General features: G+C 37.4%; 1 protein-coding gene across 1 annotated transcript in view; it reads left to right on the top strand.

Moving 5' to 3' along the window:
* PHLPP1 (PH domain and leucine rich repeat protein phosphatase 1) overlaps positions 1 to 17,039 on the top strand; it is a 245,055-nt gene that overhangs the window by 214,772 nt on the left and 13,244 nt on the right. Inside the window, exons 13-14 of the mRNA XM_012446430.2 lie at positions 8,033 to 8,163; positions 12,723 to 12,827. Of these exons, the coding sequence (XP_012301853.2) occupies positions 8,033 to 8,163; positions 12,723 to 12,827 (236 nt within the window). The remainder of the gene's footprint in view (positions 1 to 8,032; positions 8,164 to 12,722; positions 12,828 to 17,039) is intronic.

The following is a 17,039-nucleotide window of genomic DNA, read 5'->3' as shown; positions in this document are numbered from 1 at the left end:
GCTTGCATAACTTTTTATCACAATGGTTTTTATACATTTACGTGGTTAAGATGTGTACAAGCCATTTTCTCTGTGTGTGTGCGCACATGCATGTGCATGTGTGCTTTAAGCCATGAAATGTTTTACTTAGGGCTTTAAGAACACTGTCATCTCCTACATCATAGTGGGATTTTAAGATGTTTGTTTACATTTCCAGAATTTTTACTTTCTGTATAATAACTTTCACAATGAGGAAGAGCAGCATTAGCATTCTGAAGGGAGACAGACCTCCAGTTGGATCCCAGCTGAAAATTCACTGCTCTGTTTCCTCATATGTGAAATAAAGAAAAGAATCGGTACTTCTTTACAGTATTGTTGTGAAGATGAAATGAAATAATGCATGTAAAGCATTTGAAATAGGAGTGTCACATAGGAAGAACTCCCTACATTTTAGCCATTATTAATCAACACATGCCCTCAGTGTGGTTCATCTGGGATGTTGATTAACTAGTTTGGCTGAAGCTCAATAAAATCCAAGAAATCTCTTACTTAAGCAAATGTTGATTTGCCTTCAGCAAAGGAAAGATGTTGTCAACCAGACCTTCCAGGGGTTCCTCAGCTGCCCATTACTTGACACAGTGGCTATGCTGTGGCATCTTTTACAGGGGTTTTTTTTTTTGTTTTTGAGACAGAGTTTCACTCTTGTTACCCAGGCTGGAGTGCAATGGCACGATCGGCTCACCACAACCTCCGCCTCCCAGGTTCAAATGATTCTCCTGCCTCAGCCTCCTGAGTAGCTGGGATTATAGGCATACACCATCACACCTGGCTAATTTTGTATTTTTTTTTAGTAGAGGCAGGGTTTTTTCATGTTGATTAGGCTAGTCTTGAACTCCTGACCTCAGATGATCTGCCCGCCTCGGCCTCCAAAGTGCTGGGGTTACAGGCATAAGCCATCACACCCGGCCTACTGGGGTTGCTAAACTGGTCTCTAAGTGTGGTGCAGGTGAAATTCCAGCACAAGGGAAAGAGTCTCAGGATTCACCTCCTATTTGCTAGTCTTTGTGTCTGTACCTGTCTTTTAATGTTATAAACTCTTAAATGTAGATTAGATTCTTGTTTTGAGGTTTTTTTTTTTTTAAGTATCTGGTTTAAAATACAAATAGAAATTTATGCCGGGCATGGTGGCAGCACTTTGGGAGGCTGAGGCAGGTGGATCACCTGAGGTCAGGTGTTTGATACCAGTCTGTCCAACATGGTGAAACCCCGTCTCTACTAAAATTACAGAAATTAGCCGGGTGTGGTGGCACACATCTGTAGTCCCAGCTACTCAGAAGGCTGACGTGGGAGAATGGCTTGAACCCAGGAGGCAGAGGCTGCAGTGAGCCGAGATCACACCACTTCACTCCAGCCTGGGTGACAGAATGAGACTCTGTCTCAAAAAAAAAAAGAAATTTAAATGTTTTTAGATTTTAACTTAATTTTCCAAATACAAATTTTGCTGTGTGAAAACTAATCCTCTCCTAGATTCTTGCTTGGATTCCTGGATTACAGAATCAGTACCTTTGTTGCTTTTGAATTCTTTCCCCTGTTGTCTTCTCTCTGTACCCTGCTTTGCAACTCCTTTTCAATTTTACTTCCCATATTTTTAAATGGTTTCCATTTTTTTGCTCTTTGATTGATTTCCCCCGCCAGCTGTTACACCTTAGCATTTTTCTTATGTTAACAATATCCAGTCTTTCAGATTCAGCTCTTCTGTTCCCAGTGGAAATAAGTTTTTGCTGTTGAGGTTTTTAGTTGGGGGGCTGAGCACTATCAAGTATCCTTTATGTGCAAACATCTAAGTGTTTCAGCCTTGGACAGATAATGTTCTTGAAAAAGATAATTATATTGTTTCAGAACTCTGAATTGATATTTTAGTGCTCATATAAGAATATTTTAAGTTGCAGTGTAAGTATTTATATACATTTGAACTGCCCAAAAGAAAATTTCTCATAAAAATCATACTGTATTGGGCTGGGCGCGGTGGCTCAAGCCTGTAATCCCAGCACTTTGGGAGGCCGAGGCAGGCGGATCACAAGGTTAAGAGATCAAGACCATCCTGGTCAACATGGTGAAACCCCGTCTCTACTAAAAATACAAAAAAAATTAGCTGGGCATGGTGGCTCACACCTGTAGTCCCAGCTACCCAGGAGTCTGAGGCAGGAGAATTGCTTGAACCTGGAGGTGGAGGTTGCAGTGAGCCAAGATTGTGCCACTGCACTCCAACCTGGCGCCTGGCGAGAGAGCGGGACTCTGTCTCAAAAAAAAAAAAAAATCGTGCTGTATCTTAAATGATAATTATACCTATGAAAGTCTTCATTGCAAACTGTGCCTTAAAGCATATTTTTAATGTAAAAGAAGTAATTTAATTTTTATGATGAGCTATTCCAACCTGTATTAAAATTGTATTATTGAGCTAATAACCCTAGATTACAGTCACACTGTTTCTTGAAAATAAAGTACAATAGGTGTTGCTTGTAAAGTATCTCATAAAGGTGTTAAGATAATTGCAGTTACAAAAACTTAGCAGATAACATTTTAGAAGAGGTAAGATCGTGGTCTATTTAACTAGCTAGTTTCACCAAGTAGGGCTATCTTTTCAGACATTAAAGGAAAGTGCTTATTCATAGCTTTGTTACCAAAGTTTTAAGAACAATTATTGTTTAAATGAGCAAACAAATCTCCATACTGAGGTGTATGCTAAAATGTGTTTTTAAAACACCTGAATAATTAGGCCCTTATTCATGTACACCTAAAACAGAGACTGTGTGCACCGTCTAATCTTGGATAAAATTGAGCTTTGGCAGTTTTTTCATCTTGATATGTCTAATGAGATCTGTAAAGTGATCATCAGGTGTTAGTTTCTGTATTTGAACAGGGAGGTTATGTAAGTTATTAGCAGGGGAAAAAAATGTGTTTTTCAGAATTTTCTGGTGCGTCTGAGTGGATCCTTAGTGTTAACTGTCCTCACCTTTGTTTAGCCCTTTTGCATTGATCTTCCAAACCCCTACCACCAGTCCAGTATTGCTTAGAACAGGTTGTGCTCTCTTCTGGTTCTAAAATAGACAGACCTCCCTCTGGATACAGATTAGCTCTCGATCATCTAGTAAGGAAAACAAGATCTAAGTCACACAGAAGCCAGACTTGGTTTGGCTGGACATAAGTCCATGCTGAGGTTACTCATGGCTGAAGAACCTCAGAGGCAGAGGTGGCCATGGCTATGGCACGTGTTTCTCCTTCCACTGAACTGCATAGCAGTCATATTAGTAATATAGTATTTTGCAACAAAAACCAAGCTATTAGTTGAGTAATTTTTAAATAGTGACCTATTCTAAACCATTCCCCTCTTTTTTTTGAGATAGGGTCTCTGTCACCCAGGCTGGAGCCAGGTGTTCTAACCCTTTTTTGAAGTGTATTTTAAATAGGTGAAATAAGTGTTGATACATGCAGTGAATGAAATTTGTAATTTGGGATTTAAACATCATATCGACAACTTCTTTGTCAAATTTCCATGTTCCTGTGGCTTATTGATTCTAAGAACCGCATCTTTCTAGATGTTTTAATTTCTTTAGAAAATTATTTTCATGTTTGTGCCATCCAGTAATAAACTACTTGGCTAAGTTGAGTAAACTCATGTCTAGAATCTGTGTTACTATATCTGGGAAATGGACTATGAAGTAGTTGTAATATGCTATACTCTTGAGGACAATGGCTATAGGGAGTTTAAAAAACAAACTGGATACAGATCAGCTCTCAGTCAGCTGGAGGGAAAACCATGATCCTATAGTCACCATGTAGCCAGACTTGGCTTGGCTGGATTCCAGCAAGCCCTGTTTGTTGTTGTTGTTCTTGTCTCTAAAGTGAAATGAAAAAGAGAACATCAGCTCGGTCACAAAGACACAAAGAACATCGGGAAATGGCTGGATCAGACTGGATGAAAGAAAGTGGATTAATTCTTGGGGAAGTAGGAAATGGATATGAAGACAGATCAGGAACCAAGTTTAGGTGTCAGTTTTGGGTGGCGTAGTTGACCTAATAGACTAAAAACGTCAGCTTGGCATAATGCACATCCAAAAACCTGAAACCAGGACCAGTCATTATTATGGTGCTAGAATCAGGTTAAGTAATAGTTATTTAGGAAAAAAGTTTTCCAACCATTACGGAATTTAATGTCAATTCCCGTTTGGGACAAGGCTCAATACTAGGGCTAAGGAAAAAGGAAGCAAGCAGTGTCTACTGGAAAGTGGCCATTGAAGCCACCCTGCACCCAGCCTCACCAGGAACAGACTAGCTTAAGACTGCATATTCTCTCTGCCTTTCAAAATTGGTGTGATGAGTTAACTCAGACTAGTTTTGTGTCTGTGTGTTTTTAACTCTGGTTTCAACAGATCTTTCTAAATTCAAAGCGTTCATAACAAAATATTGCATGCATTTTATGGAGTAGGTTATGTATCTATGTAGATGAACAATAAGTCCTTCATGAGCTCATGCATTTTAGAAGGCATCTCTTTAGAGAGGCTCCTGGAGAAAGGAGCATCATGACTGTGAGGTGGCCATTGTGGTGCTATTCAGGTCCCTCAGGGCAAAGGGAAGTGCACTTACACATCCGGAAATCTGGGAGACAGCCTGGAATCACTTGTAAATTTTTTTTCAAGTCTCTTGTTCAATCTAAAAATTTATATTCATTTTATGTTCTTTTTATCATTTCTCTTTGTTTCAGTGTAAAGATAATGGCTCTTTCCCTCCACAATCTGAGTAAAACTGAAGCCCCCAGCTGCATGTGCCAGGTATCCTGTAACTTTGTAATAAACCTTGAGTACCCCCAAAGGCACACATAATCAATTTTAAGAAGTGATGATGGGCCAGATTCAGTGGCTCATGCCTGTAATCCCAATACTTTGGGTGGCTGAGGTTGGAGGATTGCTTGAGGCCAGGAGTTCAAGACCAGTCTACATAACACAGCAAGACCTTGTCTCTTTGAGTGAAAAAAAGAAGTGATAATGTAAAGAAGTTGCTCAGTTTATACAGGATACGTTTCCTTAAAGTCAAAATTTGCAAATAACTTAGTTTTACTGTTTGAAAAAATTCTGTATTTGAACAAACAGAATATTGGGGATTGTTACCCTGTTTCTCATTTTTAGCAGGTCTAATTCCTGCCAATTTGAAGGTTTCCCAAGATTTCTTTAAGGTTTCCCAAATCTAAAAGGCAGTTGAGAAAAATCATAGAGACACTGTATGTAAATTTTAAAGGACTGCGTCATACAAAATTAAAGGTCTTTCTTTGCAACTACCTATAAAGTGAGGAAGATTAAACATTAATGCACATTTCTCAGTGTATTAGGATATATTTATATATAAATATGATTTTTTTAAAAAAGAGACAGGGTCTTGCTCTGTTGCTCAGGCTGGAGTGCAGTGATGCAATCATAACTCACTGCAGCCTCAACTTCCTGGTCTCACAGGAAGCTCCCACCTCAGCTTCCTGAGTAACTGAGATTCCAGGTACACAGGAGCCTGGCTAATGTTTTAAAATTTATATAGAGACAGGGTCTCGCTATGTTATCAAGGTGGATCTCGAACTACTGGCCTAAAGTATTTCTTCCATGATGGTCTCCCAAAGTGCTGGGATTATAGGCGTGAGCACTGCACACAGCCATACATAAGATTTTATGTAGAAAAATAGTACTGTACTTTGGCTCTCAGGTCTGTTTGAGGTAAAATGTGGGTTCAGACCGACTCATTCAGTTAATAAGCTTACTTGTATGAACATCCCACGTTAGTGATAACTTAGCCTTCTGTAACACCAGAAATATATAGTAGTTTAAGAGAATTTGACTAAAAGTTATATATTGAGAAATAGTACATATATGTGTATATTTATTTAACTATTAAGCTAAAATGTTCTAGTTCCTATAACATCCTAAGAAAGGGAGGTGGTGTAGACTGCTTCTATATGAGACACGAGCTATAGGATCCAAGTTCATCATTCCATCCCTCTGCCTGTCCAGCCTTGTCTCCTGCTCTGGAGCCCAACAGTCTCCAGCCTCAGCAGCCACTCATAGGGAGTTTCCTGATACGCCACACACACATTATTTTTGTCTCCTTCCTGCTGTACCTGCTGTTAGCTCCCCTGGATGTCCGCCTGTTCTCATATGCCTGATTAACTTTGATTCTGCACAAAAATCTTCTCTGGAAAGGCGTCTCTGGGGTCTTGGTGTCTGTCACTGCGCTGCTGTGACCTGTGTATACTTCTGCCATATCGTTGATCATAGCAGCTAAAGGTTGTATTATTTCCCCCGCTATGCTGGGAGTTTCTCAAGGGCAGGGACTGTGTCTGCCATCTCCATATGTCCCTGATGTTGGCTTATTGCCTGCCTGTTTGTAGGTATTTAATACGTGTTCTTTTGAATGAATACTTGGTTTTATTTACTTTATATGAAATCGGTGGGGAAGTATGTTATGCACCAGCAGGTTTTACCTTGCAGGGGCAAGGAAATGCAGACTGTGATTGGGAGCCTTATTTTTGGAACTGACTGTGCTATTGGGGAGCACAGTGGAGGTGGTAGACCAGGGATAGTCTGCACGAAGGAAGGAAGCAAAGTGCTACAGAATCTAGCAGCCGATAGGTTAAGCTGCCATTTCAGGGCAGCACAGCAGATGATATATAATACATTGCTATGGGCTGCCCTTGGGGAAAGAGGATCTAGGATCCAGTTGGTGCAGCTTATGGCTTCTCCCTATGTGTACAGTTCTTAAATTATTATTTTTATTTTTAAAAAATTATTCTTGAAATAGAATATAGGCACGTGGCTTAAAAGGAAACCTTAAAAGGCACAAAAGGATTTGTCTCATTTTAAATTAAAAAAAAACTGTATCAGCATCAAATAATTAAACATTTCTTTGTTTAAAAAAAAAGATATATAATACATTGCTATGAACATTGATATGCCTGTTTCTTTGGTAATGTTCTGAGGAAAACATAATAAAGATAGGCTTCATGCAGCTTTTGTAATAGTTACACTTAAACTGTACATCAAATTGAATTTCTTTTTAAGATATAATGACTTTTTTATGCTCTTATCTAAATGTGTTGATAATGATTTTCCTCTTAAGTCAAGAGTTCCTTCTCAGCTATGAGCTATCTCACTTTTTCTGAGAGTTGCATAATTGTTTTGGGCATTTTTACCAGAATTTTGATCATAACAAAGTAATTTTTGTTAGCTGTGTTCTAGAGTGGGCCTGAAAGAGTGAAAGATAATTTTCTTTTAGTCATGCTTTGGTCAGATTTAACATTCTATTTAACAATATATTTTTAAGAAAGTTGTAGTACGCTAACCATAGAGGTACATATAGTAACAATATAAAATGTCATTCTTCCAGGCTCACTGCAACCTGCGCGCCTCGGATTCAAGTGATTCTTATGCCTTAGCCATCTGAGTAGCTGGGATTACAGGCGTGTGCAACGACACCTGGCTGATTTTTGTATTTTTAGTAGAGATGGGGTTTCACCGTGTTGGCTAGGCTGGTCTCAAACTCCTGACCTCAAGTGATCCACCCGCCTCAGCTTCGCAAAGTGCTGGGATTACAAGAGTGAGCCACTGTACCCAGCCTTCTTTGTTTTTCATTTTAAGAAGTTCCTTTAAAGTTCATTTTAATGCTTGAGCTATAGTTCTCATGGTACAGAGGTTTTGTGAGCAGTAAGAAAAACCTATTAGAATTTTTTAGTTAATGCTTAATTTTAAATATAGAGATAACAAGTGGAAAATAAAGGAAGAATAAAGAACATGGATTTTCTGTGTTATTCAAAGAAAGGAAGAAAATTGTATTTCATTTAGCAAAATCTGTTTTAAATGTTTATGGCAAAGTAACAAACAAGCCTCCTTTTCTTCATTTGTCTAGTATATTATAATGAATGGTCAGACTGGTGTGCATGCAAAGGGTAGGAGTATAGAACTCCCTGAAGAACTTCTCTAGACCATCTCTTTCTTGTTTGCACTTGTTCCTTTTTCAGTGTGTGGACCTGAGCTGTAATGAGCTAAGCGAAGTCACATTACCGGAAAACCTGCCTCCCAAACTACAGGAGCTAGACCTGACTGGAAACCCTCGCCTTGTCCTTGATCACAAAACCCTGGAACTACTGAAGTAAGTATTCTGTAAAGCACTACCCCCACTATTGTCCACTGGCAATGGGATTCATATCTTAGTGAAAACAGGAAACAAAATACAGAGTATCATTGACTTGTTAGCTGTGTTAACATAACACATGTAACAGGATATACAAGATGCAGTTCCGGAAGCACTGAACAACCAAGATGTAACTTACATCTCAGTAGTCACTGATAACATGGTTATGACACTTAATGCAAATGTTAAGAAAGGATTTAAAAAGAGATGGATGATGTAGGAAAAATCATCAATGTGGCACTAAAATCCAGGTTATTTAAATAAAACTGGGAATGTGGAGTAGTTAGATCCTACCAATAGGTAGACCTTCACAGTTTGGGAAAGAGTTCATTGATGCTGTTTCAGCCTCGATATTGATAATTAGTGGTTGGAGTTTGCTATGTAAAACCTTAAAGGTTACTGCAGTAGGAAAGATATCTTAATGATAGTGTTCATCATCATAGAACTCTAAATGTCTATTAAGAAGATTTAAATAAATTATCCTCCACAATTGAATATTATAGAGCCATTTAAAATTATTATTTAGAGCTATATTGCTAACTCAGAAGATCTTTACAGTATATTATTAAGTGAAAATATAACATTTATAAAGAAGTTTTATAGTATAATTCAATTTTTGCAATATAAATGTGTGTGCATTGGGTATATGTACATGTGTACGCACACATATACCTAGAAACTGCCTGAAAGAATGTATAACAGAAGTTAAAAATGGTGTTATTCTCTGGATAATAGTATTATGGGTGGGGTTTATTTTCTTCTTTAAACTTTTCTGTATTTGCAGAATTTTTTTGCGATATCAGTAGTAGTTTTAAACATTAGCATACATTAGTCATTATGCATGCCATATGTGTTTATACAATGTTGGATTATTTGTTACTGAAAGTTATCTTCCATTATCTTAGGAAAATCAGGAAAGAACAGTAGAATTTTGGTGAATGGTACGTTAATACTATCCTAGGCTATAGTGCAAACCAAAGTTTGAAAAGCACTTAAAGTGATTCCTGGATAGAATTGGCCTAATTACTGCCTAATTTGTTAGCATTTTAAGTACTTGATGAGAAAATTAATTTTGATACATAGTTGAAAAACGCTGCCTGAGTGTCCTGAGGAAGGAATAGAGACCTAGGTTCTGTCTATTGTTGATCAAGTCCCTCCATCTGTCCAGACCTATAAGATGAGAACAAAATGGCCTACGTGATCTTTAAGGTACTTTTTAAGATCAAGAAAACATCGATTATCAAAATAGATCATCTTTAAACAGATAGCTTTTGAGCATTTTGCACAAATAGGATGCAAAGTTTTTGAGCATTTTTTACAAATAAAATTTCAAAATAATTGCACCCAGATTTGTTAATAACTGGAAGTAGCCACTTAGAGAAAAATTAAAGTCGCATTCTTATCTCACACCAAAATAAATTCCAGCTGAAATAGTTGAATCTGTAAAACTAAATTATTTTTAAAAGTAATAAGAAATCGTATGAATATCTTCACAAGTTAGAAAAGGACTTTTTAGGCCAAGAAATGAAGAGAATCAGTCACAAGAAAAGAAATTAGTACATGTAGATTGGTTTTGATATTTATGTTGTGTAGGTTTATACATATATTTTTTTATACATAAAAGTGTTAAATGTCTTTCAAAAATTCTCAAGAGTAAATATAAATGGCAAATGACAAACTAGAAAGAAAAATAAAAGCATTAATATTCTTACTAGAAAGTGGTTTTGGGTTTTTTTTTTTTTTGAGACAGAGTTTTGCTCTTGTAGCCAAGCTGGAGTACAGTGGCACGATCTCAGCTTACTGCAACCTCTGCCTCCCATGTTAAAGCGATTCTCTTGCCCCAGCCTCCAGAGTAGGTGGAATTATAGGCAGCTGCCACCACATCCAGCTAATTTTTGTACTTTTAGTAGAAACGGGGTTTCACCATGTTGGCCAGGCTGGTTTCGAACTCCCGACCTCAGGTGATCTGCCCACCTCGGCCTCCCATAGTGCTGGGATTACAGGCGTGAGCACCGTGCCCAGCTAGAAAGTGTTCTTTTAAGAGAATAAGAAAAGTACTCAAACAAAATAAACCAAGGACATTAACATTTAACAAAAGCAGTATAAATAGTTACATGAAAAGATGTTCAAACTTATCAGTGTATCAAACAAACACAAAATAAAATGTTTGAATAACATTTTCCCCCTCAGATTGGTGCTGCTGAAAAAGTGTAATTTGGTATTACACTCTTGTTAAAAGCAGTTGGCCTACTGTATCAAGCTTTTAAAAATATTCACGTACCCAAAGTTTCCTATAGCAAAAAATAATAATACTCTTAAAATGTTACCTCCTGTTTAACATCTGGAAGGTTGTGGATTCTTAATTACTTGGAAGATTTTCCATATATTATTTGCACTTTTAGAGGGTTTGGCTTATTTGTTCTTTGTGAGCCAGGGAAGTGAATATGAGGACCCTTCTGTGGGATTGAGCTCTGGTTCACAGAACTCTCTCCAACTGATTTAAAGATATACAAGATGGCCGGGCGCAGTGGCTCATGCCTGTAATCCCAGCACTTTGGGAGGCCAAGGTGGGTGGATCACCTGAGGTCAGGAGTTTGAGACCAGCCTGACCAACATGGTGAAACCCTGTCTCTACTAAATACAAAAAAATGAGCTGGGCGAGGTGGTGCATGCCTGTAATCCCAGCTACTTGGGAGGCTGAGGCAGGAGAATTACTTGAGCCTGGGAGGAGGAGGTTGCAGTGAGCCAAGATTGCACCATTGCACTCCAGCCTGGGCAACAAGAGTGAAACTCCATCTCAAAAAATAAAAAATAAAGATACACAAGAGTCAGCATTTAGATCACTTCAGATAGCTGCTCAGCTGCACTATGTTCAGCCAGGCAGAGAAGAGAAATTGCTGCTTCACTAGAAAGCATTATTTGTGTGTTGGAGAGAGGGGTTGGTTAAGAGTTATTTTTTTCCTTTAATAATCAGGCTAGGAAATGGAATTATTTCTCTGAAGACTTTGTGTTCTGTAAAAATTATAAATGTCTTTAGAAATGAACCTTTACTTTTCCCTAGACTTCAGGACGTATTTAAGAGCCTTAGGGCATGTCTTAAAAAACCTATTATATTGTTTACTGTTTCAGATGGATAAAATTGAGTACCAGGTCATATGGAGAGCAAATAATGGAGGACTGACTTTTTGTTGTTGTTGTTAATGCCTCTTATATTAATAGAATTGAAAACTTAGAAAAAAAGATTTAGTTCTAACCTTACTAATAATACAAGGTATTAACTTGATTGGGGGATTTTTCTATTGACACTGTGTTTTTCAGGATAAGAGGAAAAGTAAATGTTTGCTAGTAATTGAGAGTAGAAACTTTTCTTTAACCATATATTTTTAAATGTCAGAAAAATTGCCACCAGTTGTTTCTGGAGTCAAAGGGAATACTAGTTAGATATTGATTTACTTCTTAAAGTTTTCACTTGTTCTTAGGAAGGATATACAGTATTTGTTAGATTTGGGAGTAGTGGGTACCAACAGATAATTTTAATTCTCGGGGTCAAGACCGAAGTATTTAGGTGTTGCTTAAGTTGTCAAGAGATAATACATATACTTTTTCTCTTGTTTAAATAATGATGAGGGGGAAACTTAGTGGCAATTTACAAGTAAGAGGACTTACTTCAACTTGTGGTAGCCAGCCTTTTATAACAGACTACTTCACATCTATTAATTACTTCCTGTTTGGGGTCACAGATGCTTTCTAGAGGCTGATTTTTAAGAAACCCTATTTGAGAATTTATTCCTTTAGCATTTCTGTTTTGGGTCCTCTTGGATCAGTTATGGCATGTGAGGGCTAAGGTGAGGTAAGAAATCTCCCAGTTTAAATACATACAGTTAACTTGTAATTTATTAAATACCCCTCATTTACTTTGTAATTTTACATACATGTTTTATTTTATGATATTAGCATACTTGGCTTATACCTGTGAGGAAAGAATTGGAAGCTCCAGGGAACATCAAGTCTGTGATAATATTTGTCAAATATTTGGAGGGGGTTAATGGACAGAAATTGGATTTGGAAATGAATATTGCAGAATTATCTACATCATCTAAACACATTATAATTGTGGCTTAGGTTTTTTGTTTTTGTTCTTTTGAAGTCTGAGTATTCATTGTGTAAGAATACACCCATTTTAATACTTAAGTTTTATTTTTTCATGCCAAGGCTGAGAACCTTGTCATTCCCAGGAGAGAGCAGTCATCTAATGTGGACCGTGTGAAAGTCTCTAATAGCTGCTTTATGATGCTCATTAAAACTAATTTTCATGCTCTGTATATATGTCCCTTGGTTTTCATTACAATGAGTAGCTGGTTCTTATTGCTGATAAATATTTCAGACACATTAAACACAGTAAGAAATGGTAAGTACAGAGTGCTTAACAAGTGTATTTTTTATTTCTCAGATGAAGGTAGCAATTTGCACACATTTGGTTTTAATGATTCCTGTTCCCTCCCTGTTTCTCTTGTTAGTAATATCCGCTGTTTCAAGATTGATCAGCCTTCTACAGGAGACGCTTCTGGAGCCCCAGCTGTATGGAGTCATGGTTACACTGAAGCTTCAGGGGTAAAAAACAAGTAAGTGCGATGAAACTTTGGAAGAACTGCCTTCTGCCTGTCTCACTCCTTTAGTCGGGTAGAAAGAAACTCAGTGCTATAGTACACACTTTTCTCATGTAAAATTTATTGGAGTATTCCAAGTTCCCCCAAAGTGAGGCCCCCTCATGACTTATGTTTGAACATTAAGTGAAGGCCTTGCTTGGCATCACATACTCTCCCTTAGTAGGAGACGTTGCTAGGATACAAGGTGACTGACACATTATATCTGTGTAAGACTCCAGTGTTTGCAAAAGGCCTAAGTATTGAAATGTATCCCGCTCCTTTGAAAAGCCCCTTTATCTTTCTCTGAGGTTTATCAAGCAAAACAGAGATAGTGTTAAAGGAGAAGTAGCTTAATTGTGCATATTCAAGTTCATTCCTGTTATTGACCATGGAGCTATTTTTACAATCTAAATTAGCTTGGCAGGAGGAGTTTGATGTCCATTACCTGTAATGTCATCTGCTTGCCTTGCCACCAAGACTTGACCATCTAAGTATCTTTTTCTTCTCCATTTTCACCAACCTTCCCTCTCTTAGATACAGATGTTGATTTTTCCTGAAAAACGTAATCAGGCTTTTCAGGTTTGCTTGTATTGTGTGAAGAGGTGCTAATAATTAGTACCTAGACAGGTAAAGAATCCTATAAATTAGAATGGTCATAATTGAATTAGCTGAAGTATAAGAACACAAAATTATTGCTAGTAAGGGAAGAACAGAAAGTGGAGGTAGATCTAATAATAGCTAACATTAGTATTCAACCCTGGGCACACATTAGAATCAGTCAGGTAAGGAAATTTTTTTAAAAGTCTCCCAACCTAGACTCATTAAATCAGAATGTTTTAAAATCTCCTCTAGGTGATTCTAATGTGTGTCTAAGCTTGAGAACTACTGACTGTCTAAATACTCTTCATGGAAAATAAAAGGTTTGGAATTGTTGCTGCCATAGTTGCTTTTCCTTGGGACAGAAAACAGCATCAACTCAAGTTCTAGATCTGACGCATTGATCTTTTCCCCTTTCCCTCAGGTGTCATTTGGCCTTGTGCTCTCTAGAAAAGAGTTAACAACTCTGTTCTATTTGCTCAGAAAATGCAGAATAACCAGAGGAGGTGTGCCTCAGTTCTGCCCAGGCTCGCTACTGCCTGATTTCCATGTACTTTGCACAATATGTCATTGTGTTGGGGCAGAGGAGAATTCATATATTTTTTTAGAGCACTCAAAGTTTCTTTCTGGAGATTGTTACTTTTTAGATCAAAGGATCTTTTATGTCTTGCTTACAAACACCAGTATATGAAACTGCTAATTCCTGAACACTAATGTGAAATCTTAGTTTTTAAATATCACTGGTTATTAACATGTATTATCTAGTCACAAGTATTAATAGAGCAAGTAACCAATTAGATCTGGGTAGGCTTTTTGGCATAACTCCCCCTTCCACAGTTGTGTCACGGAGGTACAGAAAAGTGCACTACAACCCTTTGATTTGTTCTAAAGTGAATACACCTTCAGACCACCACCTGCATCCAGAAATAGAAAATGAACAATCAGAGTCATTGAAAGAGAGAAATGAATAAATATAAGAAATAGAAATGGACAGCATCCCAGTAGTCCCAGGCTACCCTTGCCCTCACTACTTCCCTTGCTTTTTTTACCTTTTGATTTTGCCAATATAAGTTTCTCGAGAGGTTTTTGTTTGTTTTTTGGTGTTTTTTATTGTTTTGTTTTTACTTTGTTTGCATTGTTGATAGTCATTTAAACAAGGAGTTTGCCGTTTGCCACCTCGAAAGAAGGGGAAAACTGTGGTTGTCTTGTCTCCAGATCTCAATAGACATCTATTCGCTTCTCTCCCTCCCTCCTTTTCCCTGGGGTGCAGTGTTTTCTTCCTGTCAGGTCATTTCTGATCCTTTGGGGAAACCCAAGAGGGAGCTACAGTTGGATAATTAACGTGTTTTTTTTTTTTTTTTGCAATGGAGTTTCACTCTTGTTGCCCAGGCTAGAGTGCAATGGTGCAGTCTCGTCATTGCAACTTCCACCTCCCGGGTTCAATCAATTCTCCTGCCTCAGCCTCCCAAGTAGCTGGGACTACAGGCACCCACCACCATGCCCAGCTAATTTTTGTATTTTTAGTAGAGACAGGGTTTCAGCATGTTGGCCAGGCCAGTCTTGAACTCCTCACCTCAGGGGATCCACCTTCCTTGGCCTCCTGAAGTGCTGGGATTACAGACATGAGCCACTAGCCTCTTCTTTAGATTAAAAACCAAACAGGAAACTTCACTTAGCCAGAAAAGAAAGGCTAAGAATGATCACCACTCTACTTAAAAAAAAAAAAAAAGTTACTGTACTTTTTTTTTCTCTTTCATACTATCTTATCCCAACTAGCAAGGGGAGTTTACAGAAGGAAGACAGAATAAAATGACTTTAAAATGTAACTTTGACACTAATTGCCATATAGTTTGGATAACTTGTTTTTCTTAATAGAGGCAAGAATTTCAAAGTATTGAGATGGGAGCCAGACTGCCTGGCTTTGAACCTGGGCTCTATACTTTCTTGCTGTATGACCATGGGCAGTTTCTCGGTCTCTGTTTAGCTAAAATAAGAAATAAGAAAAAACTACCTATCTTCATGGAGTTGTTATAGGATCACGTGAGTTAACATATATGACGTACTTAGAACAGTGTATGCCATATAATAAACCCTGTTTAAGTGTTAACTACTAATATTATTAATGATAAGTCATTACTATCATTTTTTTATCCCTGAACTCCTCAAGGGCAAAGATTTTAATTTTATATCTCTGGTATGTAGCCATGATACATAGCAAGTGCTTAATAATGTTTTCTTTTTATTAATTTATATATGCAAGAAGGTATAATGTATATTCAGTAAAATTCACCCTTTTTAATGTACAGTTCTGCAAGTTTTGGTGAAAGAATATCATCATCTGTAACCACCACTACAAGTTATAGAGCAGTTCCATCACCTACCAGAATTCACTCATGCCCCATTTTGGTCATTTCTTCTTCCCAGCTCCTGTCCTTGGCAACGGCTGATCTGTTTTTTATCTCATTAATTTTGCCTTTTCCAGAATGTCATATAAATGTAATTATATAGTAGATGGCCTTCTCAGTCTACTTCTTTCCCATCACGTAATGCCTTTGAGATTCATTTGTACTATTGCATGTGTCAGTAGTTTGTTTCATTTCATTTCTTTTTATTGCGGAGTAGCATTCCATTGCATGGACATATTATGGTTTGTTTTTTGTTTTACCCATTCACTATTTGAAGGATGTTTTTAGATTGTCTAAAGTTTTTAGCAATTGTGAATAAAAATGCTACAGGTTGCAAACAGTTACATAGAGGTTTTTGTATGAGTGCATGTTTTCATTTCACTGGGATAAATGCTTAGGGATAGGATTGCTAGTCATATGGTAAGTGTATATTTACTTCTGTAAGAAATTGCCAAACTGTTTCCAAAGTGCCTGTGTCATTTTGCACTCCCAACAGCAACCTCTAAGAGTTTCAGCAGCTACACATCCTTACCAGCAGGTGTTGTCAGGTTGTTGTTGTTTTGGCTATTCTAATAATATTATCTCATTTTTGTTTTAGCCTTTCCCTAGGCTTTCCATGTGTTTATTTATCGTCCATATACCTTCTTTGGTGAGACCTTGTTCATTCACAATCAGATGTGGTATTTTTGTAGACACCCTTTATCAAGTTAATTCTCTTCTATACCTAGTTTGATAAGATTTTATAATAAAATCTTAGTTTTTATAATAAACAGATAACACATTTTGTCATAGGCTTTTTCTGCATCAATTTAGATGACTTTTTTTTCTTCAGTCTGTTGATGTGCTTAATTACATTGATTCATTTTTAAAAGTTAAATACACTTTGCTTTCTAAGTATAAATTCACTTGGTCATGATGTATTATCTTTTTTTGCATGCTGCTGGACTAGAGTTTCTGTTAATTTGTTGATGTCTATATTGCATGTTAGATATTAGTCTGTAGTAGTTTTCTTGTGATGTCTTTGTCTGGGTTTAGTATCAGGGTAATGCTGGCTTCATAGAATGAGTTGAAAGTGTTTCTTCTTCTTGAGTTTTCTGGAGGAGTTTGTATAGAATTGGTAATATAGCCTTCTTAAATATTTAAAAGAATTCACCAGTGAAGCCATCTGGGCCTGGATTTTTTTTTT

Source organism: Aotus nancymaae, unplaced genomic scaffold (genome assembly GCF_030222135.1).
Source record: "Aotus nancymaae isolate 86718 unplaced genomic scaffold, 86718_ANA_hifiasm-v0.15.2.pri h1tg000020l, whole genome shotgun sequence".
In the NCBI taxonomy this organism is placed as follows: Eukaryota; Metazoa; Chordata; class Mammalia; order Primates; family Aotidae; genus Aotus; species Aotus nancymaae.
The sequence above is the reverse complement of the archived record's forward strand: the minus strand, read 5'-3'. Positions and strand labels throughout refer to the sequence as shown.